This window comes from Dendrobates tinctorius, unplaced genomic scaffold (assembly GCF_039654945.1).
Source record: "Dendrobates tinctorius isolate UK_male_01 unplaced genomic scaffold, ASM3965494v1 ptg000162l, whole genome shotgun sequence".
NCBI lineage: Eukaryota > Metazoa > Chordata > Amphibia > Anura > Dendrobatidae > Dendrobates > Dendrobates tinctorius.
In genome coordinates, this window is record NW_027361829.1 from 29,749,825 (window position 1) to 29,776,039 (window position 26,215).

Below are 26,215 nucleotides of genomic sequence, written 5' to 3' on the forward strand. Positions count from 1 at the left end.
GGAGACAGGGGTTTCATGACAATGTTGTGGACTGATTTTTCAAATACCGCTCACACAACTGGTAATACTGCATCGATGGAAAGTGACAGGAGACAGCAGTTGTCAACTATGGTTACAAACTACTTTTCCTCCCATATCGATGTTCTCCCACACAGGTCATTCCCCTTTGACTATTGGGCCGCTAAACTGGACACCTGGCCTGAATTGGCCCAATATGCCTTACAGGAGCTCGCTTGCCCAGCTGCAAGTGTGCTGTCGGAAAGAGTCTTCAGTGCAGCTGGATCAATCCTGAAAGAAAAAAGGACCCGTCTGTCAACCCAAAATGTGGATGATCTAACATTCATTAAAATGAACCACGCATGGGTTTCCAAGGATTTTGTCCCACCTTCCCCTGATGACACATAGGGTGACAGAAAAATGGCTTGCTTTGGTCCACCTCTTCCTGGTACTTCACCTATTTCGCCTTTTGCATCAGCTGAATGTCCAACATCAACATATGCCACTTTCTAAAACTCCCTAACTGTGCTGCCTCCCCCCCCATGGCCGGGGTCACCACCTAGCGCACGACACCGTGCGAGTGCCGTTGCCCTGGACAGGTGGGTAGGCCGACTCTTGGGCGCGGGCACTGGCACAGGGTCCCTCATAGTGCAATCAAGTGTCTCTGACGGTGGTGGTGCACACCCGCCGTCAGACACACCGCTGTACTATGAGCGGCCCAGTGCCAGTACCGACGCCCACGAGTGGGCCCCCCTTGCTTGGCCAGGGCCCCAGCATTTGCAATCTTTACCTCTCCCTGCTCCTCCGCTGTGTAATCTGGGCCGTCAAATCCATACTGTGCCTGACACCGTCTGAGCCTGCCTCCTGAGACATATATTTTGAATGTGTACGCTATCCATACATGTTATCCGGGGATACGGTACCCTTTCTAACCTTTGTGCAATCACGTGCAATCCATACTGGGCCTAACACCGTCTGAGCCTGCCTCCTGAGACATATATTTTGAATGTGTACGCTATCCATACATGTTATCCAGGGATACGGTACCCTTTCTAACCTTTGTGCAATCACGTGCAATCCATACTGTGCCTGACACCGTCTGAGCCTGCCTCCTGAGACATATATTTTGAATGTGTACGCTATCTATACATGTTATCCGGGGATATGGTACCCTTTCTAACCTTTGTGCAATCACGTGCAATCCATACTGGGCCTAACACCATCTGAGCCTGCCTCCTGAGACATATATTTTGAATGTGTACGCTATCCATACATGTTATCCGGGGATACGGTACCCTTTCTAACCTTTGTGCAATCACGTGCAATCCATACTGGGAGTGAGAACGGCTGGCGAGCTGTTAAGCAAGCTACAGCACCTGTCCAGACAAGTACAGGGATTCCCTAGCGAGGAGACTTATTTGATTGTTTTCAATGTTGGGACAGCAATTTTTGGGGAGCACTATACTCTGGAGAATGATAGATGGGGCCCACCATACACTGGAACATTCCAAAGGTGGACATCAGACACTGGAGCAGCATTTACAGGGCCCATTATACACTAGAGCATTAGAAATGGGGCCCATTATGTTTGGAGCATTATTTGGGCCCATAAGACAGTGGAGCTTCATCCATGGGGACCAACATATACTGTAGCATTATGTGGAGCTCATCATATACTGTTTCAAACATTATATGGGACCAATGATTCTGTATGGAGAAATAGATGGGCCTCGTCATGAGATGTAAAAAGTGAGGTATTTTTCATTGTACTATACCGCTATTTATCTGCCGTATCGGAGCATGATGAGTTGTGGTATGTGTTAAAGGGGCGCTCTTTCGCCCAGGGCACATGAAAACCTGCAGCCAGCCCTCCCCCCCCCACAACTTTAGCCAAATAACCCCCATTTTTCAGTGCGTAACTTATATTATGAAGTTAATTAAGGTTGACAAGCTTAAGTAAGAAGAATTGATGCTTTTGGCATTCAAATGGGCACTGTAGGTGTGTTTCCTGTCCTCCTCTCACTGCCGACTTTTATTCTCCATTGACTTACATTGGGTTTTCGTGTTTCGGGACGACCCCGACTTTTCCCTATAATCGGACGATCTTGCTCGACCCGACTTTTGGAAAAGTCGGGTTTCACGAAACGAAACGCGACCCTAAAAAACCAAAAGTCGCTCAACTCTAGTGACAATAAAGCAATTCATTTCTCATCGATTTTGAATGTTTACAGGAAAAAAAAGTTAAGAAACATTCTTTCCTGTATAATGACTTGTATAAAAAGCAAAATTTTAAAAGGATTTATAAAAAAAATGATTTAAGTAAATCAAAATTGCAATTTCAGTGTAATTTATGAAGGAAGCAAGAACTGAAAAAAATATAAAGGAAGAGGAACTCAGATACACTCTGTATTAGACATAAAGGAGGGCCTTGTCCATATTTTGTTAAAATTGTCATGTAGTATTAGTCCTAGGCACATAAAGGCTATGCACTAAGTGAAAAGCCTGCCAAAAATTACAAGGGTCATCTATACACCCTTAAAGGCACCAACTGTAGTACCTCACTCAAATATTGTTAACAAAGTATAGTTTTGGTCCTCTTAAACTCCTAAAAGTTCTGCACAGTGCAAAGCCTGCCCAAAATTACAAGCAGGGTCATCAATACAACCTTCAAGTCATCAACTGCTGTACCTCATTCAAATATTGTGCACAAAGTGTCGACGAAATACACCTATAAAGGATCTGCACACAGTGCAAAGCCCGGAAAATATTATATTCATACTCATCCATAAATGCTTGAAGGCAACAACTATAGGGCCATGTTAAACTGTATGGATGAATAATTGAATCCATAAAAATTTTGTTAATTTTTTTTAGAGTTTTGTATACTGCCGAAATTAACACAAAGCACGTAATGCTATGTGGATTAGTAACTGAATCCAGACTAATATTTAACAATAAATAATAATAATTTTATTTCTATAGCGCCAACATATTCCACAGCACTTTACATTATAGAGGGGACTTCTACAGACAATAGACATTACAGCATACGAATAAGCACATAGGTCAAAACAGATACCTAGAGGAGTAAGGGCCCTGCTTGCAAGCTTACAATCTATAAAATGTTTCAATGCTTTTGTGGAGTGCTATATATCACCTTAATGTCACAGAAAGCATCTAATACTCTATAGATGACAAATTGAATACAGACAAATTTTTCAATGCTTTTTTAGAGTCTTATATACTCTCGACATGTAACAGAAAGCACCTAATACTCTATGAATGACTAATCAAATCCAGAGACATTTTTCAAAGCTTTTTTGGAGTGTTATATACTACCCAAATGTGACAGAAAGCATCTACTGTATTTTTCGCTTTATAAGATGCTCCGGATTATAAGACGCACCACAAATTTTGAGGAGAAAAATTAAAAAATATATATTTTTTAATAAAATGGTGGTGCTTCTTATAATCCTTGTATCTTATTGCTTACCAGGGTTGGTGGCTGTGGTGTAGTGGGATCCCAGGCTCGCTGCTGGAGGAGGCAGGAGTGGAGTGATACTGCAGGCCACATTCAGGGATGAGGGGGGCTCCGATGTGTGCCGTTGCTGTGGGGGTCTTGTGCTGCTGCAGGGTCTTGTGGTGCTGCTGCCAAGTTTCTCCAGTGTCCGGCAGTTGCTGGCCAGTGCTGCGGATACCTCCAGTGCCCAGCAGTGCTGCGTGTGTGCCCGGCACTGCCCGGGGCTCTGCCGACATTGTGCGACAGGCCAGAACCCCGGCATTTTCATGATTCCCCTGTGTGTGTGGTGGTTCCGATAAAAAATGGCCACCGGCACTTGTGCAGATGGGATCTCAGGACTCATCTCTGCGCAAGCACCGGCGGCTATTTTTTACCAGAACCACCGCACACACAGGGGAACTGAGGAAATGCCGGGGCTCTGGCCTGTCGTACAATGTCGACAGAGCCCCAGGCAGTGCCGGGCACACAAGCAGCACCGCTGGGTACCGGAGGCACCTGCAGCACCGGCCAGCAACCGCCGGACACCCGGACACCCCCTGATCACGGCCTATGGTAAGTCATGTCCGCTTTGTAAGACGCACCCCCATTTCCCCCCCCCCTAATTTTGGGGGAAAAAATGCGTCTTACAAAGTGAAAAATATGGTAATACTCTAAGGATGACTTACTCATCCTATCAAAAAATGGAGAACTCTATTTAAAAGGACAATACAAAAATCTTTATTACATACAATAGCAATTTCTTTAAAAAACATAAGGGTTGTAAGGTAGTACATGATAAGACCACACATGCTACACTTGTAAGGAGGTGGACCAGACTGTGGGTACCTGCATGCCTGGTCTGAAACTGAAGGATCTGCATCCTCTGTTTCTGGGGGGAAGCCTGAGGGAGGCGGACTTTCTCCTACTGCAGGAGGGAAGGAGAGGAGAGATGGAGTTTCTTGCTGACAAGAGGGGGTAGGTAGAGCCCATAGAGAGCACGCTGACCAAGGGTTATAAGAAGGAAAAGCGCTCGCTGCAGCAGGAGTTGGCACCAAGTAAGTGCAGTGCACAGAGCAGAGAAGAACACGCCCTGATTTTCCCTGAGAGTGCTGGCCCTGTGACAGGACGTGCAGCTGCTGTCCAGTATAGGAGCCATGGTGCTGGGAGAAATAGCCATGTCAGCAGAGCAGAGAGTGCAGAGCTGTGCCAGCAGAGCGGAGATAAGCCAGGTGCTGTACACTAGGAGACAGTGAGTACCAAACCCACTCTGCCCAAGAGTGACAGCATACTCAAAAGAGCCCTCTTGCTGAGGACTGAGACAGACTAACAGTATGCGGTGAGCGCCCTCTGTGTAAACGTGGACTTGCCAGCCTCCGTGACTGGAGGAGACTCCCTTGACAAGCCTGAGACATTTGCTAGTGCATGCAGACCCGGCATGTGCAGTGACAGATCTGAGCCCCTTAGAGTAGTAGCTGACTGACCGAGGAGCGTGGCACTGTCCCTGCGGTGACACGTTCTGAGTATGGACTTGTGACTAAGAGTGGTGTGAGCCAAATCCCCTCTCACCGCCCTGTTGTTTTCCCTGGAGGCTGTTTCTTTATCGTGGACAGAGACTTGTGAGACTGCATGTGCAGCTGTTGTCGGTGCCACCATTGGATTCCCACCTGTCAGACACTGCGATGAGGCAACCCGCGCCGCTGTTGCCGGTGCCACCGTTGGAACCCGGTGTTCCCTCACAATAGAAGACTACTGTCAGATAAGTTTAACCTCTTTATTATTGAACTCTCGTTCGTCCTTCACCTACCCTGCCAACCTCCCAGTTCTTCCCCATTCCTCGTCGTCACCTTGCAATCCCTCATTCCCTGCGTGGAGCATATCTCCCTGTAAATAAACCTGTTTAACCCTTGCTCTGCCTCCACGTGCGTAACTGCATCCCGCATTTCCTGCAGGCTATTACAAGTGGAGTAGTCGGCAGGATGCAGTCTCTGTATGCAGGGGTGGCAGACCAAGCGGTTGGGGAGCTCCAAGGGCCTGTATGCTGCTTAGGGACAATGTTGAACAATCTCCCTAAGTTCACTGGGAATAATACTACACTGTGGTGTTGGACTGAATATATAAGGGGGTGATGAAGATGTATTCCATGATGATGGCCCTGGAAGCAGTGGTGGCTATGATGGCTTTAGATGGGGAGGCCAGGGACTCTGTCATGTTGCGACCCCCCCCAGACTAGAGACACTGTGGGAAAAGTGTTGTTAATACTTGAGGAGACGTATGGGGACCCTAAGGACGTAGGAGAATTACGTATGCATCTGTTCAGGTGTATTCAAAGAGAAGAGGAGACCGTGACCCAGTTTATGAATGCGCTGCAGGAACTCCATACTGCCATTGCTCACAAAGACGGCGTAGGCGTAAAGTCCATTGACGTAGTCCTGCGAGACCAGCTAGTGACAGGCCTACGTGACGTGCAGCTGAAGCAGGCTCTGAGGGAGCGCTTGCGAGTAAAACCCAGTATGGATTTCTCTGAGATAGGGGCAGAAGCGTGCATAGGCGAGCAGGGAATTGCAGCCTTGACAGGGATGGTCCGACATTGCGGAGTACCCAGGCCGAATGAAGAAGAACCGACGTGGACCCGTGATTTACGGCTTGAAATGAGAAGAATTTGGGAAAGAGTCTGGGGGAAACCCTTACTGCTGTCATGGGGTCCAGCGTAATAACCTGGAATAACGCATGGAAGCAGGTGAAGGAAGTTAGAGGAGAAGTGCAGAGCATGAAGAAGGCTTCAGTGGCGGCTCCAGAGTGTAACCCCGTATCCTGGAGTGAAGAGCAACCGCTGTTGAGAGATGCTTCCCACAGAGGTTGATGATCCAGACCAAAGCGCCCACCAGGCAGATGCAGACGTGGGTGCTGGGCGTGCGGAAAAGTGGGACACCTGTCCAGAAATTGCCCTACCCGAGAAAAGCAATGGCAAAGATCCGCTCGCTCCTACGAAGGTCCTGTTAATTGGAGGGAACATCGCCCATGGAGGGAATGGTACAGTGGGAGAAGAAGATCCCCACTCAGAGCAAGACAGTGTTGCGACATCAGACGCCGAGAAGAGATAGAGAGGGTGTTGACTGTCCACAGTCAAATGTCTGCGCTGTTCCGACACGTGGAGTCGAGTCTAGCAGAACTTCAACCTGGGTCTAGAGGTCCCGATGGTGAGATTTGACCTGAAGATCAGGAAGGGACGACTGCCCGAGTGGTCCATCGTAGTAAGTCACCACCAGGCTCGCCACAAGCTACCAGCAATGAGAAGAGGTGACAAGAGTTCCCGAGACGCACTCTCCTTCGGTTCTTGTCAATGAGAAGGAAGAGCCGCTAGTGTCGTCCCCTGAGGCAGAAAGTTTGCCAGCCATCAGCTCACAAGACCCTGACCAGATGTAGGACATGAAGCTTCTGTGTGAGACGGGGAGTGTGGCTGAGAAGCCATGGGAAGTGCCGCCCGCAAAGCCTGGCGCTGATGACAAAAGGTCCGGCCTGCAGGGTCTTAATCCATCTGATTCTAGTTTTGATGAGAATGCTCCTGTCAAAGGGGGGGAGCTATGGAAAGGAATTACATGTACTAAGCCCCCAGACTGAGGAACCCGAGCAAGGAGTCCCTAAAGTTTCCGATAATGACAAAGAAAAGGACGAGCCGTCTACTCAGACATCTGCTAGCGGCAAAGCTAAAAAGAAGAAGAAAAAGAAGAAGACAAAGCCAAGTTTGTCCAAAGTATTTTCCTCTGCAGCTGTTGAAGATGAAGATGAGGTTTGGAGTATCTTCGACCAGCCTTACTGGAAGAAATTCGAGCCAGCGAGACAGGAGGAGTTGTGAAAGTTGTGCGCAGCTGTAGATCCTCAGGTGAGCACCGTGGAGTACGACGAACCATCGTCCGTGGAATGGCGAGCTTTATGAAGGGGAATGTAAGGAGGTGGACCAGACTGTGGGTACCTGCATGCCTGGTCCAGAACTGAAGGAGCTGCAACCTCTGATTCTGGGGGGAAGACTGAGGGAAGTGGACCTTCCCCTGCTGCAGGAGGGAAGGAGAGGAGAGATGGAGTTTCCTGCTGAAAAGAAGGGGCGGGGAGAGCCCAGAGAGGGCACGCTGACCCAGGGCTATAAGAAGGAAAAGTGCTCGCTGCAGCAGGAGTTGGTGCCAAGTAAGTGCTGTCCAGAATAGGAGCTGTGGTGCTGGGGGAAATAGCCATGTCAGCAGAGCGGAGAATGAGGAGCTAAGCCAGGTGCCGCATACTAGGAAACAGTGAGTACTGCACCTGCTCTGCCTAAGTGTGACCTCATACTCAAAAGAGCACTCTTGCTGAGGACTGATACAGACCGACAGTACGCGGTGAGCACCCTATGTGTAAACGTGGACCTGCCAGCCTCCGTGACTGGAGGAGACTCCCTTCACAAGCCTGAGACAGTCGATAGTGCGTGAAGACCCGGCATGTGCAGTGACAGATTTGAGCCCCTGAGAGTAGCAGCTGGACTGACTGAGGAGCATGGCACTGTCCCTGCAGTGACTCATTCTGAGTGTGGACTTGTGACTAAGAGTAGTGAGAGCAGGACCCCCTCTCACTGCCCAGCATCCTGTTATTTTCCCCGGAGGCTGTTTCTTTATCGTGGACAGAGACTTGTGAGACTGCATGTGCGGCTGTTGTCAGTGCCACCGTTGGATTCCCGCCTGTCAGAGACTGCAATGAGATGACTCGCGCCGCTGTTGCTGGTGCCACCGTTGGAACCCGGTATTCCCTCACAACAGAAGACTACAGTCCGATAAGTTTAACCTCTTTATTACTAAACTCTCATTCGTCCCTCAACTACCCTGCCAACCTCCCAGTTCTGCCTGATTCCTCGCTGTCACCCTACAATCCCTCACTCCCTGCGTGGAGCACATCCCCCTGTAAATAAACCTGTTTAACCCTTGCTCTGCCTTCACGTGCATGACTGCATCCCATGTTTCCTGCAGGTTATTACACACTCTAGTAAAGAAGTGGTATAAATTCATTCAATAAAGAAAATTATTTTATTGAGTTACATAAAAAGTGAATTTTCTTTATAAGTCACACATTATGTCTTCAGATGAATTAAATCATACATATGGAAATTCAGGAAATATTCTTAAGGAAAAAATATAACAAAATTTCACAAAAGAATTTTTTTATATAAGATCATAGAGCTGCTTGTGCAGAATTTTAAAAGGCTCTTTAGTAGGAAAAAAGGGGGGAAGTTTATACAGTGGTTACAGAAAGTATTCAGACTCTTTTAAATTATTCACTCTTTGTTTCATTGCAGTCATTTGGTAAATTGAAAAAAGTTCATTTTTTTTCATTAGTGTACACTCTGCACCCCATCTTGAGTGAAAAAAAGAAATGTAGAAATTTTTGCAAAATTATTAAAAAAGAAAAACTGAAATATCACATGGTCATAAGTATTCAGACCCTTTGCTCAGTATTGAGTGGAAGCACCCATTTGCGATAGTACAGCCATGAGTCTGCTTGGGAATGATGCAACAAGTTTTTCACACCTGGATTTGGGGAGGGACACTCTGCCATTCTTTGTTGCAGATCCTTTCCTGTTCCATCAGGTTGGATGGTGAACGTTGGTGGACAGCCATTTTCTGGTCTCTCCAGAGATGCTCAAATGGGTTTAGGTCAGGGCTCTGGCTGGGCCAGTCAAGAATGGTCACAGAGTTGTTCTGAAGCTACTTCTTTGTTATTTTAGCTGTGTGCTTAGAGTCATTGTCTTGTTGGAAGATGAACCTTCGGCCAAGCCTGAGGTCCAGAGCACTCTGGAAGAGGTTTTCATCCAGGATATCTCTGTACTTGGCCGTATTCATGTTTCCTTCAATGGCAAAGAGTCATCCTGTCCCTGCAGCTGAAAGATACCCCATAGCATGATGCTGCCACCACCATGTTTCACTGTTGGGATTGTATTGGGCAGGTGATGAGCAGTGCCTGGTTTTCTCCACATATACCACTTAGAATTATCACCAAAAAGGTCTATCTTCATCTCATCAGACCAGAGAATCTTATTTCTCATAGTCTGGGAGTCTTTCATGTGTTTTTTATCAAAATCTATGCAGGCTTTCATATGTCTTGCACTGAGGAGAGGCTTCTGTCAGGTCACTCTGCCATAAAGGCCCAACTGGTGAAGGGGTGCAGTGATAGTTGACTTTGTGGAACTTTCTCCCATCTCCCAACTGCATCTGCGGAGCTCAGCCACAGTGATCTTGGGGTTCTTCTTTACCTCTCTCACAAAGTTTCTTTTCCCACGAATGTTAAGTTTGGCTGGACGGCCAGGTCAAGGGAGGACTTCTTCCATTTAAGGATTATGGAGGCCACTGTGCTCTTAGGAACCTTGAATACTGCAGAAATTATTTTGTAACCTTGGCCAGACCTGTGCATTTCCACAATTCTGTCTCTGAGCTCCTTGGACAGTTCCTTTGACCTCATGATTCTCATTTAGTCTGACATGCACTGTGTGCTGTGAGGTCTTATATAGACAGGTGTGCCTATAGAAATCAAGTCCTGTCAGTTTAATTAAACACAGCTGGACTCCAATAAAGGAGTAGAACCATCTCAAGGATGATCACAAGGAAATGCACAGCATGTGACTTAAATATGATCAAAGGGTCTGAATACTTATGACCATGTGATATTTTGTTTTTTCTTTTTTAATAAATTTGCAATAATTTCTACATTTCTGGGGGTTTTTTAAGTCAAGATGGGGTGCAGAGTGTACATCAATGAGAAAAAAATGAACTTTTTTGAATTTACCAAATGGCTGCAGTGAAACAAAGAGTGAAAAATGTAAAGGGGTCTGAATACCCACTGTATATCCCAAATTGTCGAGCCCATGTGTATAAGTCAGTTTTGCTCCAATATACTCTTGGTATTAAGGTATAACATTTAAACCGCCATATAGTGGCAAATATTGGAACGGTATCTAAATTTAACTATAATTGATCAATTCCCACCTAATCCTTTGAAAAATAACTTCCCTGTATGTGTGTTTTGTATGGTGACAGGCACTACTAAATACATATCAGATTAAGTAAATATACCTATTGACAGGATTATTAAGGTGCATCAAAGAAACATTCCAAGTGCAATATGAAGATGCACTAATAGTGCAGGGCAACCATCACTTCAAAGCACATAAATGCTTAGGCAGGCATAATATTTACCACTAAATCAGTTGACCACGTGCAGAGATCCCTTAACCCTTGTTTCACATTAGCTTCCTCCAAAGCAGTGTCTATGGATCTATGGATGACTAATTGAATCCAGACAAATCTTTCAGTGCTTTTTTTGGAGTGTTATATACTGTACCACTGAAATGTCACAGAAAGCATCTAATACTTTACGGATGACTAATTGAATTCAGACAAATTTTTCAATGCTTTTTCTGAGTGTTACGTACTACCGAAATTGAGCACAAAGCATGCATTGGTGAGTGATTGAATCCAGAAATAAAATTTCAACGCTATTTTGGAGTGTTTTGTACCACCTTAATGTCACAGAAAGCACCTAATACAATATGAATGACTAACTAAATCCAGACAAATTTTTCAGTGCTTTTTAATTGAGTGTAATTTACCACAAAAATGTACGACAAAGCACATATTACGCTATGGATAAAAATATAGGAATTTTTTTTCACAGAAAATGTGGTCACATGCAGCAGATCTATATTTAGCAATGGACGTCTAACCCTAAGCCTTACCTAGAGACTGTATCAGCTACATTCTGCATTTAGCCTAGGGAGGGGCAGTTGCAGGAGCAGGGAGATTGGCAGATTACAAACAGTAAAGCACAGATTTAGCCCGTACAAGGGCTGTTAGTATGATCATTATTCAGAATCAGCATCAGTATCACCCCTAGAGGACTCTGATTCGTTCAACTGTGCACACACAGCCGTAGACATGCACTTTCTCTCTCTAATATGTACTGTCCCTGAGCTATGCAATGGTGTCAGTGAGCTGAACGAGGCAGCCCCTGTTCTTTTATAACCTCTGATGATGTCATACGGACAGCCATTTTCAGTAATGCCCCAAGCAAGATGGTGATCAAACAGTCAAGTAGAACAACGGTAATTAACGGGTATTCTTGCAATTTATCAGTTTGATGGAATCTTGATTGGAGGGTCGTCTTCTCCATCGTAGGCACCGTCAACAGTGGCACTTGTAGCCTCTGTCATCTCTGTAAGCTCTGTAGTCTCTATTAGCGGGTAACGTGGGCCTCAAGGTTAAAGTGGGAGGCAGGGGGACACTGGGCAAACTGGGTCTCCCCTGCTCCTAGTCTCTGCCTTAAAACTAACAGTCTCTCCACAGGAGCGACGCTCCATCCTCTGTAAAGTCTCTCAGCCAGAATCAGGGGCTCTGACCTGCCATCGCGGGCATCGGGGCTGCGCACACTGGTCAGCGTCTCTGTATGGTCAGGAGGATGTACTCCTCTAGTCAATGGGGACTCCTCATCCACGTACTCACAGACAGCAGTATTTATGTCACATTCTCCTGTCTTAACCCTCTGACCGTGAGTTCTCTTTCTTCTGGTGCGCGCGGCTGTGACCTGCTCTCTCTGGTGCACACGCTGCTCTGACTCCCATGCACTCTGCTTTCACGCACTCAGCCTGCACTGCTTCCTGTCCAGTGCCCCTTCACCTTCCCCACAGCTTCTGACAGACACATGATGCAGTCGCTCCAGGCCTAAAAGTCTTCACCCCGGCAACCCTGCTGCCCAGCTATGTGGTTCCAGACACGGAGCAGAGAAGGTAAACCCCTTCTGATTCTACTTATGCTTCACCCCTTACAGCATTATGACTCATTGACAATACCCGCATTCTTACATGAGGGACTGGGGTTTGAGTTTCATATTCGAGCATCGGCTAATACTTTCCAAGTACCAAGCACCCAGATACTTGAGGGATATCAGAGTTTCAACTAGGATATTCGCTTATCCGTATTGCACACCATTTTGAATAACTGACTGCAATCAATCACTTCTTATAACCGTCAACAAGCTTCTAACACCTCTCAACTGGAATTTTGGACCACTCTTCTTTTGCAAACTGCTCCAGGCCCCTCATATTCGAAAGATGCCTTCTCCCAACAGTAATTTTAAGATCTATCAACAAATGGTCAATCGGATTTAGATCCAGACTTATTGCTGGTCGCTTCAGAACTTTCCAGCTCTTTGTTTCCATCCTTTCTTGAGTGCTTCTTGAAGTTTGAAGTCAGTGTCCTGCTGGAAGACCAATGACTTAAGGGGGCTTCACACATAGCGATATCGCTAGCAATATCGCTAAAGCGTCACCGATTTTGTGACGCAGCAGCGATATTGCTAGCGATATCGCTATGTGTGATAATTACCTCCAACCGGCTCCCCCGCTGGTTATCGCTGATTGCGCGAGAACGTCCTGGGCCGTTTCTCGTCGGCAGCTTCCCGCTCGGCTTCCTGCTGGCGCCTATGAGCGATGTGTTGACGCGGGCGGAAGAAGGCATCATCGCCGCGTCTGACAGGTAAGTAACGACCGCTGCTGCGTCGCTGCATCGCTAGTGATATCTGCCTGTTTGGCAGCTCACTAGCGACCATTTAGCGATGCACCAGCGATCCTGACCGGGTCATATCGTGGTCGGGATCGCTGGTGCATCGCTAAATGTAACGGGACCCTTAGGATACAAACCCAGCTTTCTAAAAACAATGGAATAGCTGGAGAGACAAAAAGTGCACATAGGGTCTTATCTGATAGCCAAGTGGTATAAGATATTATAGGTATGCTCACCTGATAAAGCTGTGGCAGTAACAACAACTATAGAAGCATTTAAAATGCTGCAGCAAGGATCACCAAGGAGGCACAATGTAATAAATGAGGAATACAGTGATTTAAAATCCGTGCTACATAAGGTTCCAAAAATGCAATCACACACGGAGGTGAAGCATGAATGCGGTTTATCAACGTGTTTCAAGGTTTCCAAACCTCTTCATCAGGATGAAACCACAATGGTTTCATCCTGATGAAGAGGTTTGGAAACCTTGAAACGAATTGACAAATAAACCGCATTCAAGCTTCACCTCCATGTGTAATCGCATTTTTGGAACCTTGGGCAGCGCAGATTTTAAACCATCGTATTCCTCCTCCTTAACATTAAACCCAGCTTTCTGCCAACAATTTTGTCCGGCCCATATTGTTTTTTTTTTGTAACATAATATCCAATTTGTCTTTTTTCTCTTTTTGCTTATGTTGTTCCAATGCAAATGAAGGAATTTAAATATGTGTATAACTAATTATGTGTAACTGTAACAATATCAAGGGTGCCAATACCTTTGGCCTTGACTGTAGATAATCATCCAGTCCCACTGATAATGATAAACATTAAAGTATTGGTAAAAAGACATTTCATTGTGGGACCGCAGCTAGCACAAACATTTTAGTGACTCAAACAATAGTTTAAAAACATTATCTAATTAAGGATTGTCTGCCATTTTCTTTCTGCAGAATTTACATGAAAGCTCAGACAGTAATGACAGCCAGACTACTCTCAGGGAGAAAGCCGATGTCTCAATCTTTAACAATGAAAGTGAAGAATTTAATGACATCTGTGACTTCACTGAACATCTGGATACATATGAAGATACTGTGATAAGTGAACGTAAAACATTGAAAGAAACATTGAAGTCATTATCAATGGACACTGAAAAGAGTGATGTGTTTCAGAGTTTCGATAGTCAAACTGATAATGTTGATAAAGACAATATGCAAGAAATAAAAAGTCAAGAGCCATCATCTGGAGCTACCAGAAATGAAGATTATGTAGATACTGACAGCTGTCTACTACAAACTGATCTAATTGGTTCCAACAGTCAAGATCAAGCACAATCCCCAGAGGTTCCTTCAGAAGTTGACTTCCCAACTTATGTCCCACATTACATAAGTGATTTTATTCCTGAATCTAGTGGTGAGATAAATGATAGTCTAATGCAAGACTTCTCTGAAGAATGTGTAAGTGATCTCCAAAAGAGTGACAGTGAGAAAGATTCATTTGCAGATGATGAGTGTTCAGTAGAGTTGTCCCACCTAAAATGGACACCATCTCCCACCAGTGATTTACATAGCTTTGGCTTCCATGTCCATATCCCAGAAGGCTCTGTAGATTACTCAGATGAAGAACTAAATTCTAGCTCCAAAGACAAAAAGAGTACATATCAAACAGAAATAAACACGAATATTTACAAGTCAGTGACCATTCAGATGTCTTCAACCTGGTTGCAGGACGCAAATGATGGATTGAATAGACCTAATACTGTTATTAACACAAACACTAACAGAAGTGAATTGCATGCTTTGCTAAAACGCAGTATAAAGCGAAAAGAAGCCTTTAGTCAGACTGATATGGGGTGGTGGAATGAATGCTATACTAACAATCACTGTTCACATCCACGGAGCTGTTACCTCACAGAGTCACTGTCATTTGATACTGCACTTGGGGGTGCAAATCATTTTCTACATTCACCCCTGAGCAGACATTGTTGTTATTGCTGTCACTGCCATCACTGCTGTGCTCCAAGAAGGCACAGGCGCAATGCATCCATGAGGCCTTCTGCTCACATCAACCTAGAGAAAGAGTTATCAGATACTCTGAAGTTATTGAGAGAGTCATTAGTCATCATATCACTGGTATGTATAGTGTGCACCTCATATTCATTACTACCTGTCATCTGTGAATAACTAGCTACAACTTAGTGTCATTTAATGTCATCATTTTATGAGAAAGTTGTATGACATTCACTATTGGAAGTTTCTCATTTGAGATAACTGTAAAAAAGCCTCTATTTAAGAATCAGACAGAGTACTGCTGCAGTAATTAGGATTTATAATCTGACCACTTATGTAGGGAAGCTTAAAGGGGTTGTCCTCTACACGGACAACCCCTTCTCAATCACTATGTTCCCCACACCTATACTCACGTCATGTGTGGGTGCCGTTCCAGCGATGTCACAACTAGCTCTCCTGTGCCTCATGAGACATTATGTCACAGAAGCCTTGGGAGAGCCAGTGGCTACACCACTGAAAAGGCGCTGGCACCTGAGGTGAGTATAGGTGTTATTGATTTATAAGGATGGAATATAGAGATTGAGAAAGGGTTGTCTAGTAGAGGACAACCCCTTTTGCTATTATTTATCTTTAAGAAAAGAAAAACAAAAACATATTTCGCAGATCCAGATCCATCCTGTCTTAAAAAGTAACTATTGTTTTATTTCATTATAATAAAATACATTTGTGCACGTGAAAATAAAAAACTTTGTATAACATCTAGTGATGAGCGAGTATACTCATTGCTCGGGTTTTCCCGAGCATGCTCGGGTGTCCTCTGAGTATTTTGGCGTGCTCGAGATTTACTTTTTGTTGACGCAGCTGCATGATTTGCGGCTGCTAGACAGACTGAATACATGTGGGAATTCCCTAACAAACAGGCAACTCCCACAGTATTCAGGCTGTCCAGCAGCCGCAAATCATGCAGCTACATTGACACAAACTAAATCTCCGAGCATGCCAAAATACTCAGAGGACACCTGAGCATGCTCAGGAAAACCTGAGCAGCGAGTATACTCGCTCATCACTAATAACATCTTATTAGAGAAATTAGCTTTTTTCTCCTGAATTGATGAACCATTCTCAAAATTCTCAATTTATGCGTAAAATCTGTCTTCAGTAAAGATAGGCGGAACCCTGGATGTTCAGGTCTGGCCGAACAGGTTAAAAAATAGTTCAAATGACAGCATGAGCCCACAGTTGTGATCAGAGGTAAAATGTTTACCTCTGGTCACTGGTGTCGGCTGATGGGACTACTAGTCCCATCAGTCTATGGCTGCTGCAGTTAACAGCGAGAGCAGGCGACTGATGGGAGTATTTATCAGCTGGTGCCTGACCTCTAAATAAATAATTTAAAAGAAAAAACTTGGCTTGGGTTCACCTGTATTTTGTATAACCAGCCAGGCAAAACTGATAGCTGTGGGCTGCAACCCTCAGCTGTCAGTTTTTTTTAAATAATTAAATTATTTAAAAAAAAGATGTGGGGTTTCCCCCACATTTTTGACAGCTATCCAAGCTAAAGCAGACAGCTGGGGGCTGGTATTCTCAGACTGGTAAGAGGCTATGGATATTGGGTCCTCCCCAGCCTAAATACAGCAGCCTGCAGCTGGTCAGAAAAGGCACATCTATTACATGCATCAATTCTGGCACTTTTCATGTTCTTCCAACTTGCCCTGTGGTGGTGGCAAGTGGGATTCATATTTGTGGGGTTGATGTAATCTTTTTATTGTCTAGTGACATCAACCCCACGGCTTACTAACGGAGAGGCATCTATAAGGCACCCATCCATTTATATTCCTATAGTTATAGCATAATATAAATAAAGACATCAACAAAATAAAGTCTTTTATTTAAAATAAAAAACACTTTTCCTTTTTTATTTAAAAATAACAAACACAGGTATCCTCACCTGATGCCCATTCGTTTGAAGCCCTTGTCTCCTGTAATAAAGCAAAAATAAAAAAACAACCATATCCCTCACCTGTCCGTCATTCTGTCCCATGCCATAAACCAGAGGTCTCAACCTGCATTCCTCAAGGGCCACAAACAGGTCATGTTTTCAGGATTTCCTTGTATTGCACAGGTGATAATTTAATCACCTGCAGAGATAATGATTCCAGTACCTTGTGCAATGGTAAGGAAATCTCAAAAACACGAATGGTTTGCGACCCCTGGTTTTCAGTTTGAGACCCCTGCCATAATCAATGTTTGGGATAAGCAGTTTTTAACCTGGACAGTGCCAAGACGCGACCGTCCAGGCTGAGGACCACTGAGAAATAAGCTGCTGTGAGGGGTGCCAGGGCCATAGTCGTGGCCCATAATGATCGCTGCTCAGGTACACCCTGGCCACCCACCATATACATATAATGTCCCCTTTTCAGCGTACCTTCTTTAACACCTTCTGTACCATTAGGGTCTCCCTTGCCCTCTGATCTGCTGTGGGTTCACTCCTATTGGTTTCATACAAAGAGAGACAGTCCAGTTTCAACTTGTAACAAACAACTTTAATCCTTTCGCAGTATGTCCAGCTCAGTTACAGCAACTTCACAGGGAACATCATAGTACACATCCTTGTCTATTCTTGTGCTTTTCTCCTGGGAGGTAGCGATTCGTCCGGTACTGCAGCATTCTTTCTGTCCAGCTTGACTACCTTTAGGAGATCCCTGTTCATTTTGCCCCAGACATAAAGACGTCTGCCCACGTGGTAAGCTGCCACATCTTAGTGCTGCCCTTGCATTCCTTTGCTGCTGTGACCTTCAGTTCCCAAGCCCTGAATGACTGGGCCCCTAGCATGAAATGTTATGGGGTCCACTGCATTGCCCGTGCTCTAAGGCCCTACAGGACTGTCTAGGCTCCTTGACCCTTCAACCATTCAGGAAATGCTCCTGTCTTACACACAGTTGGCCCCTCCTAATTTAACTATTTGTTATTCTATTATTATTTGTTATTCTAATTTCTTATTCCTATCCTACTATGCCCCCCTCTAGTGGCTAATTCTATAGCTTCACTTTCCCTATCTACACAACATATATATATATATATATATATATATATATATCACTAATAATATTAGTGTGCGCTTGGAACACTCAAACAAGAGGGAAATCTAAATTGGGTGGTTATAGAAAAAAAAAAAAACCTCTTATAAGTGCTCTTTATGTAGCTGGATAATAGCGAGAAAATAGCGCTTTTTGCTCCAGCACTTGGAAAAGGAGGGGGGGGTTTGTACACTGGGGTATAGACGTGTTGACTCACATCACGAAGGTCCTGTATACCTGGAGCAGCTCACAGACGCCGGGAGCACGAGAGGCCGCTCACGTCTGCTCCACAGCTGGAGGTACACTGACAGGAGGCTGCCAACGGTCGGGGCAGCCCCTGTAACTCGTCTATACCCCAGTGTACAAACCCCCCCCCTCCTTTTCCAAGCGCTGGAGCAAAAAGCGCTATTTTAACCTGCACCGCTTACTGGAGTGAGGACTTCGCATCGCATTATCTTTACAGGTACCGCTCTCTGACTTGTGCATTTACTATTGCGGCTACTCTGCACAGCCGTTCACAGGCTGCAATTTGACTTTGACTTTTTTTTTTTTTTTTTTAAGCTACTATCAGGAAGAAGTACCCTGCAGTATATAACCTGTTCAGTGATTTCAGGCTTTTACCCTCACTCATGGCTTTTTAGTTTGTGATTGTTCAGGTTGGAACTAAGATTGCCACCAGCATCTATATATATTTTTCCCTTAAGCACTTCTTCTGAGGTCTTACAATTGACTATTACTAATTGCTATTTTCTCACTATTATCCAGCTACATAAAGAGCACTTATAAGAGGTTTTTTTTTTTTCTATAACCACCCAATTTAGATTTCCCTCTTCTTTGAGTGTTCCAAGCGCACACTAATATTATTAGTGATTTTACCTTATTTCTTTGACAGGTGTCTTAGTGTTTGCTGCTGGAATTACACTCATACACAAGCGCCACTGAATCTCCATTTATATATATATATATATATATATATATACATAGCAGCACTTAGTACATAATATTATTTACAAAGTAAAACATTCAGAATCAGGACGGGGCTAAGGGATTAAACAGATTCTGTGACCCCTTACACAGCATCTGTGACCAGCGGTGGCATCATCAAGGTTACCACCACTGCATTCCCAGGCGAGCCATTGAAGTGTGGTGACCTTGGTGAGATCACCGATAGCACAGTGAGAAAAAGTCTCAAGTTGAAGAGGTGAGTTCACCGCAGTTGAGTTAGATGTGCCTTTTCTAGGCAGCTGCGGACTGCTATTTTAGGCTGAAGGGCAATATCCATGGCCCCTTATCAGCCTGAGAATACCAGCCCTCAGTTGTCTGCTTTAGCTTGGCTGGTGGTCAAAAATGGGGGAAACCTACGTCGTTTATTTTAATTATTTATGTAAAAAATTTTAAAAAAGGTGTGAGGACCTCTCTGTTCTTGATAAAGACTAGCCCGCAGCTGTCAGTTTTGTTTGGCTGGTTATTAAAATACAGGGGAACCGAAACCATCTTTTTTCTTTTGAATTTTTAAGAGTGATGGTGACCGGAGGTAAACTTTACACCTCCGATCACAGCTGCGGGCTCATGGGTGGGAACTGCAGCTGTCTGACCGGTGGTAATGAATTTGCTCACGACTAGAGGCAGTGTTTTGCGCGCTGTTATGCACATGACAGTGCAAGAAACACCTGGCTTTCGGGATGCCAAACTCAAACAGTAACACAAACTTTCTGGTGAAGTCCATGTTCAGAGTCCTTAATTGAACAGTAGGTATTCAGTATGGACCCCGAACTTTACTGTTAAGGTTTCCCCATCTCGAGTCTTCAGTGAAATCAAATTTTGCCATTATTGAGAAAGGTGTCCATAGTTGGTGCTCATAAAATTCCATGGGGCACTAAAACAAGTGTTTCAGCAGAACTTTCTGCGTCTAGCTAATACTCATCCCCTCTCCATACAATTTTAAAAGAACAATTTCTATGATGACATATATAACAGAGTTTCTAACTTTCATTAGTCCTTTGATTTATTAAAAAAAATTAAAACAATGATTACTCTTTGACAGGGTTTTCCACTTTCCAAAACACTGTAAGCTAAAGTATTCTCAGTCTAAACTTAGCCTAATTGACACCTCTTCAATATATAGTCTCCCTGCTCCCACTGAAATCTCACACTACTCAGCAAAAGCTCCAGTCAGCCTTGGTGAATACACTTGCAGGACCTTTTTATATAAAGGAAAATATTAGGATTTTCAAAGTAAGTAGCCCAGCTTCATCTGGTCTAAGATCTTTTTAATAATACCTGCAGTATGTAGTATGAAATCTGGTGACGTGATTCTCTTAGAAGAACCCAACTTGATAATACATTATTCAGATTATTTCAATAATTTGTATATCCTGAACAGAAAACTGACCAGGATGTGGAAAACATGAAAAAAGCGTGCCAGAAATATCGGGAAAAGCTAATAGATATTGAACAATGTCTGACTGAACAACAAGCTGGATGCTATAATATTTTTACAAGTGAGGAAAGGTAAAATCCGAATTCACAGTATTATTAAAATTTATACAGTTTTTTCATAAGTGACAAGCTGGCAACACTGGGATCCATAGACAATATGGAAAGGAGTCTGCTACTAACTGAGCAGCAGCTCACTGGGATAGATGAGGGGAAGGATGGTGGTATGGAGCTACAGGACAATGAAGCAGCTAGCTGGGTGACAGTTAGAAGGCGGGGTAGAGGGAAGAGCACCAGGGAGGCTAGTCCTGATCTGGCACACCTCAATAAGATTGCTAAGTTGGCAGATGAGGGGAGTGTTAGTGCAGGAGTAGCACTGCTGCAGCAAGGCATGTCCTCTGAAAGCCGGTGGAGAGTCTGCTACAGTAAAGGGGGAAACAGGAGTGCACGGCAGGCCAGACATGTGCTGGTAGTCGAGGACTCAATTATTAGGGGAACAGATAGGGCAATCTGTCACAAAGACAGGGATCGTCGAACGGTGTGCTGCCTACCTGGCGCTTAAGTCTGACACATCGCTGATTGAGATGACAGATTACTGGGAGGGGCTGGAGAGGACCCATTGGTCATGGTGCCAATTGGCACAAATGACAAAGTTAGATGTAGAAGGTCCTTCAAGATGATTTCAGGGAATTAGGCTGTAAGTTTAAAGCAAGGACCTCCAAGGTGGTATTTTCGGAAATACTTCCTGTACCACGTGCCACTCCAGAGAGGCAACGGGGGATTAGAGATATAAATAAGTGGCTCAGAAATTGGTGTAGGAAGAAGGGGTTTGGGTTCTTGGAGAACTGGGCCAAATTCTCATTGTGCTAGAGGTTCAACGCTAGGGACAGGCTGCACCTCAATGGGGAGAGTACAGCTGTGCTGAGGGAGAAAATGGCTAGAATGTTGGAGGAGTGTTTAAACTAGGCATTGGGGGAGGGTATTCATTTTATTGGAGGGGAAGATAGGGAAGATAGTGACTTGGGCACAAATAAAGAAATTGGGGGTGGCATGGGGGTGTGGGGTTAGAACAGTAAGAATATTTTAAGAAAGAATAGAGGTACAGAGAGATACATAAAGTGAATGTATACTAATGCCAGAAGTCTCACCAACAAAATAAAGGAATTAGAATTAACTTTGTTGGAATATAATTATGACATGGTGGGGATATCTGAGACATGGCTGGACGAGAGATATGACTGGGCTGTTAATTTACAGGGCTATAGTCTGTTCAGAAATGACCGAACAAATAAGCGAGGGGGAGGCGTGTGTTTGTATGTAAAATAATCCTTAAATCCCATTCTGCGTGAAAATATATATGAACGAAAATGTAGAGTCGCTGTGGGTGGACATAAGGGGAGGGGGGAAAAATAATAAACTTTTGATGGGGGGTTGTCATAAGTCTCCAAAAATAATGAATGCAACGGAGAATATCCTCATAAAGCAAATATATGAAGCAGCGACTCAAGGAGAAGTCATTATTATGGGGGACTTCAACTACCCTGAAATACATTGGGGAGCCGAAACCTGCAGTTCCAGCAAAGGTAATGGGTTTTTGACAACTATGAGAGACAATTACCTTTCACAACTGGTTCAGGACCCAACAAGAGGGGGGCACTGCTAGACCTAATATTAACCAACAGGCCAGATCGCATATCAAATATAAGGGTTGAGGGTCACTTGGGTAATAGTGATCACAAAATAATAAGTTTTCAGGTGTCCTTTAATAAAATGTATAGAAGAGGGTTTACAAGGAAACTAAACTTCAGGAAGGCAAATTTCCAATGGATGAGAGATGATCTCGGTGCAATTAACTGGGACGATATCCTGAGACATAAAAATACACAAAGAAAATGGGAGACGTTTATTAGCATCCTGAATAGGACCCCTGCACAATATATACCGTATGGAAATAAGCATGCGAGAAATAGGAGGAAACCACTATGGTTAACTAGAGCTGTAAGGGGAGCAATAAGTGACAAAAATAAAGCATTTAGAGAATTAAAGCAAGTAGGTAGTGATGAGGCATTAACTAAATACAGAAAATTAAATACATTCTGTGAAAAGCACATCACAACAGCAACAATTGAGACAGAGAGACTCATTGCCAGAGAAAGTAAAAATAATCCCAAAATATTCTTTAACTACATAAATAGTAAGAAACTAAAAAATGATAGTATTGGTCCCCTTAAAAATAGTCTGGGTGAAATGGTGGATGAGGATGAAGAAAAAGCCAATATGCTAAATGACTTTTTTTCAACAGTTTTTACACAAGAAAATCCCATGACGGACAAAATGATCAGTGATAAAAAAAATTCTCCATTATATGTCACCTGCTTAACCAAGCAGGAAGTACGGCGGCATCTAAAAATCACTAAAGTTGACAAATCCCCAGGCCCAGACTGGATACACCCCCCGAGTACTGCAGGAATTAAGTGCAGTCATAGGTAGACCATTGTATTTAATCTTTAAAGATTCCATAATAACAGGGTCTGTACCACAGGACTGGCGTATAGCAAATGTGGTGCCAACATTCAAAAAGGGGACAAAAACTGAACTTGGAAATTATAGGCCAGTGAGCTTAACCTCAACTGTGGGTAAAATCCTGGAGGGTTTCCTAAGAGATAATATACTGGAGTATCTGAAGATGAATAACCTCATGACTCAATATCAACATGGGTTTATAAGGGACTGTTCTTGTCAGACTATTCTGATGAGTTTCTATGAAGAGGTAAGTTCCAAACTGCACCAAGGGAACACAGTGGACGTGGTGTGTATGGACTTTTCGAAAGTTTTTGATATGGTGTCACACAAAAGGTTGATATATAAAATGAGAGCAATGGGGATAGGGGAAAAATATGTATAAGTGGGTTATTTAATATTCAAATTGCTTCTTCAGAAAGAAAGAGGACTTGAACTCTATAGTGCCACCTGTTGGTAGTAGCGATCCTACAAGTCACAATCAACCCTTTAACGAGACTTGTAATATGACTGTTAGGCGTTGGGTTCCTGCCTCTGCACAGGAGGGAACTTGAGCCTTGTCTTCTGCGGTCTCCCATTCCTCTCAGGCTGGAGAGGAGGCTGCGCAGCAGAGACGTCGGTTCTAGCACCTTGCCCAGGCTAAAGCTAGGCGTCTGGTTGCTCCTTCTGGCTCTACTATTGTATCATGCGTGAGTCAGCAGCAAGCAGACGCTCCTGGGACTAAGTTCTGCTTTTCCCCTACTGAGCATTCCCGTGGGACGATCTCTCATTGGAGGTCAGAGGTCACGTGCTCAGGTCCTGTTGCTGCTCCGATTGGACCACCACAAAGGTCCCGAAGCTGCAGCTATAAAAGGTTTGCATGGCCGCCCGGCCATGCGCTAATATAGAGTCTTGTTGCTAAAGTGGTGTGTTTGATGATGGATGTCTGAGACTGGTGAATGACTTATTATATTTCCCCTCCCTTTGATATGCATGTTTGTAGGGTTTAGGATTTTGAGTCACCAAGTACTGGCACTACCTAGCACTGCAGTGCTCTCAGCTCCATTTACATATTAGCACCTGAGGGCGCTATTTCGCACACGGCACCTCGGTACCACATTTCTGCAGCATCCGTCAGAGCGGCACCATGCTCAGATAGTGCGCTTTCCAGCTCTAAGCTGAGGCTGGTTATTGGCATCCGCCAGTGTGGCACTGTACACACTCTGTGCGGGAAGCAACTGTCTGCTGCACCCTGTGACAGTTAACAGGGCACAGTGTGTACCTTAAGGGTATACCCCTGGCACCGCAGTAGCGGTTCCATGCGTGAGTGGGTCTAGAGGGGCGTTGACCCCGGTTCTTGGGGCAGCATCCTGAGACTTCACACTAGCGCTCTCCTAGCCGTAGACTGCAAGGCTGAACAGGTTACGGTCCCTACGCTGTTTAGGGCACTCTCTGTGAAGTAACAGAGTTTGCCTCAGTACACACTGGGTGACTTTAACACGCGTGAGTTCGGCTATTCTTTACCATACACTGTCCGTTATTGTCTAGCAGCAGTTAACACCTCTGCACGGTGGAACCCGGACTGAGAACGCACCTAGTCCCTACGTTTATTTAAATAGGTGCACTCCGCCAGTCCCTAACAATGACTTAGGATTAAAGCCAAATCAGAATCTCAGTTTGCACTGTAAGTGGGTTAAGAACTGGCTCAGAGTTAGGAAACATAGGGTGGTTATTAGTGGAGCACACTCGGACTGGGTCACGGTTAGCAGTGGGGTACCGCAGGGGTCAGTATTGGGCCCGCTTCTTTTTAACATATTTATTAATGATCTTGTAGGGGGCATACAGAGTAGAATTTCAATATTTGTAGATGACACTAAACTCTGCAGGGTAATCAATACAGAGGAGGGCAATTTAATATTACAGGAGGATTTATGCAAGCTAGAAGCTTGGGCTGATAAATGGCAAATGACCTTTAATAGGGATAAATGTAAGGTCATGCACTTGGGTAGAACAAACAAGATGTATAATTATGTGCTTAATTGTAAAACACTGGGCAAAACTGTCACTGAAAAAGACCTGGGTGTATGGGTGGACGATAAACTCACATTTAGTGGCCAGTGTCAGGCAGCTGCTGCAAAGACAAATAAAATAATGGGATGCATTAAAAGAGGCATAGATGCTCATGAGGAGAACATAATTTTACCTCTATATAAGTCACTAGTGCGACCACACTTAGAATACTGTGTACAGTTCTGGTCTCCGGTGTATAAGAAAGACATAGCTGAACTGGAGCTGGTGCAGAGAAGAGCGATCAAGGTTATTAGGGAACTCAGGGGTCTGCAATACCAAGACAGGTTATTACACTTGGGGTTATTTAGTTTGCAAAATCGAAGGCTTAGGGGTGATCTTATTACAATGTATAAATATATGCAGGGACAGTACAAAGACCTTTCTAATGATCTTTTTACTCTTAGACCTGTGACCAGGACAAGGGGGCATCCTCTACATCTGGAGGAAAGAAGGTTTAAGCATAATCACAGACGCAGAATCTTTACTGTAAGAGCAGTGAGACTTTGGAACTCTCTGCCATATGATGTTGTAATGAGTGATTCCCTACTAAAATTTAAGAAGGGACTGGATGCCTTTCTTGAAAAGCATAATATTACAGGTTATATAAACTAGTTTCCTTGATAGGGCGTTGATCCAGGGAACTAGCCTGATTGCTGTATGTGGAGTCAGGAAGGAATTTTTTTCCACAATGTGGAGCTTAGTGTTTGCCACGTGAGTTTTTTTGCCTTCCTCTGGATCAACATGTTAGGATATGGGTTGAACTAGATGGACTTAAAGTTTCCCTTCAACCTTAAAAAACTATGAGAAGTGATCTAAAATTTTACGCTGAGTCCCTGGCTCCTTTGTTTTTTGTGCTGATATATGTTACTATTTTGCTTTTCTTTTCTATTCTATTGCAGTAAGCTTATTACAACTTAAAAAAATATTTTTTGCTTTTAAGAGAAAATATGAGACGACTGCACTTACTACGTCAAAATGTTCTCAAAGAAGCTTTAGAATTGGAATACAATTTGGATGCACGAGCACGTCAGGTGAAAGAGACCATTTCAATGGTATGTAAGC

The 26,215-nt window shown here is 44.2% G+C and overlaps 1 protein-coding gene across 3 annotated transcripts in view; it reads left to right on the forward strand.

Annotated features, from left to right (window-relative positions):
- ITPRID1 (ITPR interacting domain containing 1) overlaps positions 1-26,215 on the forward strand; it is a 440,936-nt gene that overhangs the window by 401,007 nt on the left and 13,714 nt on the right. For all 3 annotated transcript variants that reach the window (XM_073549929.1, XM_073549928.1, XM_073549930.1), the window contains exons 10-12: positions 14,016-15,194; positions 20,532-20,659; positions 26,094-26,205. In XM_073549929.1, coding sequence (XP_073406030.1) covers positions 14,016-15,194; positions 20,532-20,659; positions 26,094-26,205 — 1,419 coding nt within the window. The remainder of the gene's footprint in view (positions 1-14,015; positions 15,195-20,531; positions 20,660-26,093; positions 26,206-26,215) is intronic.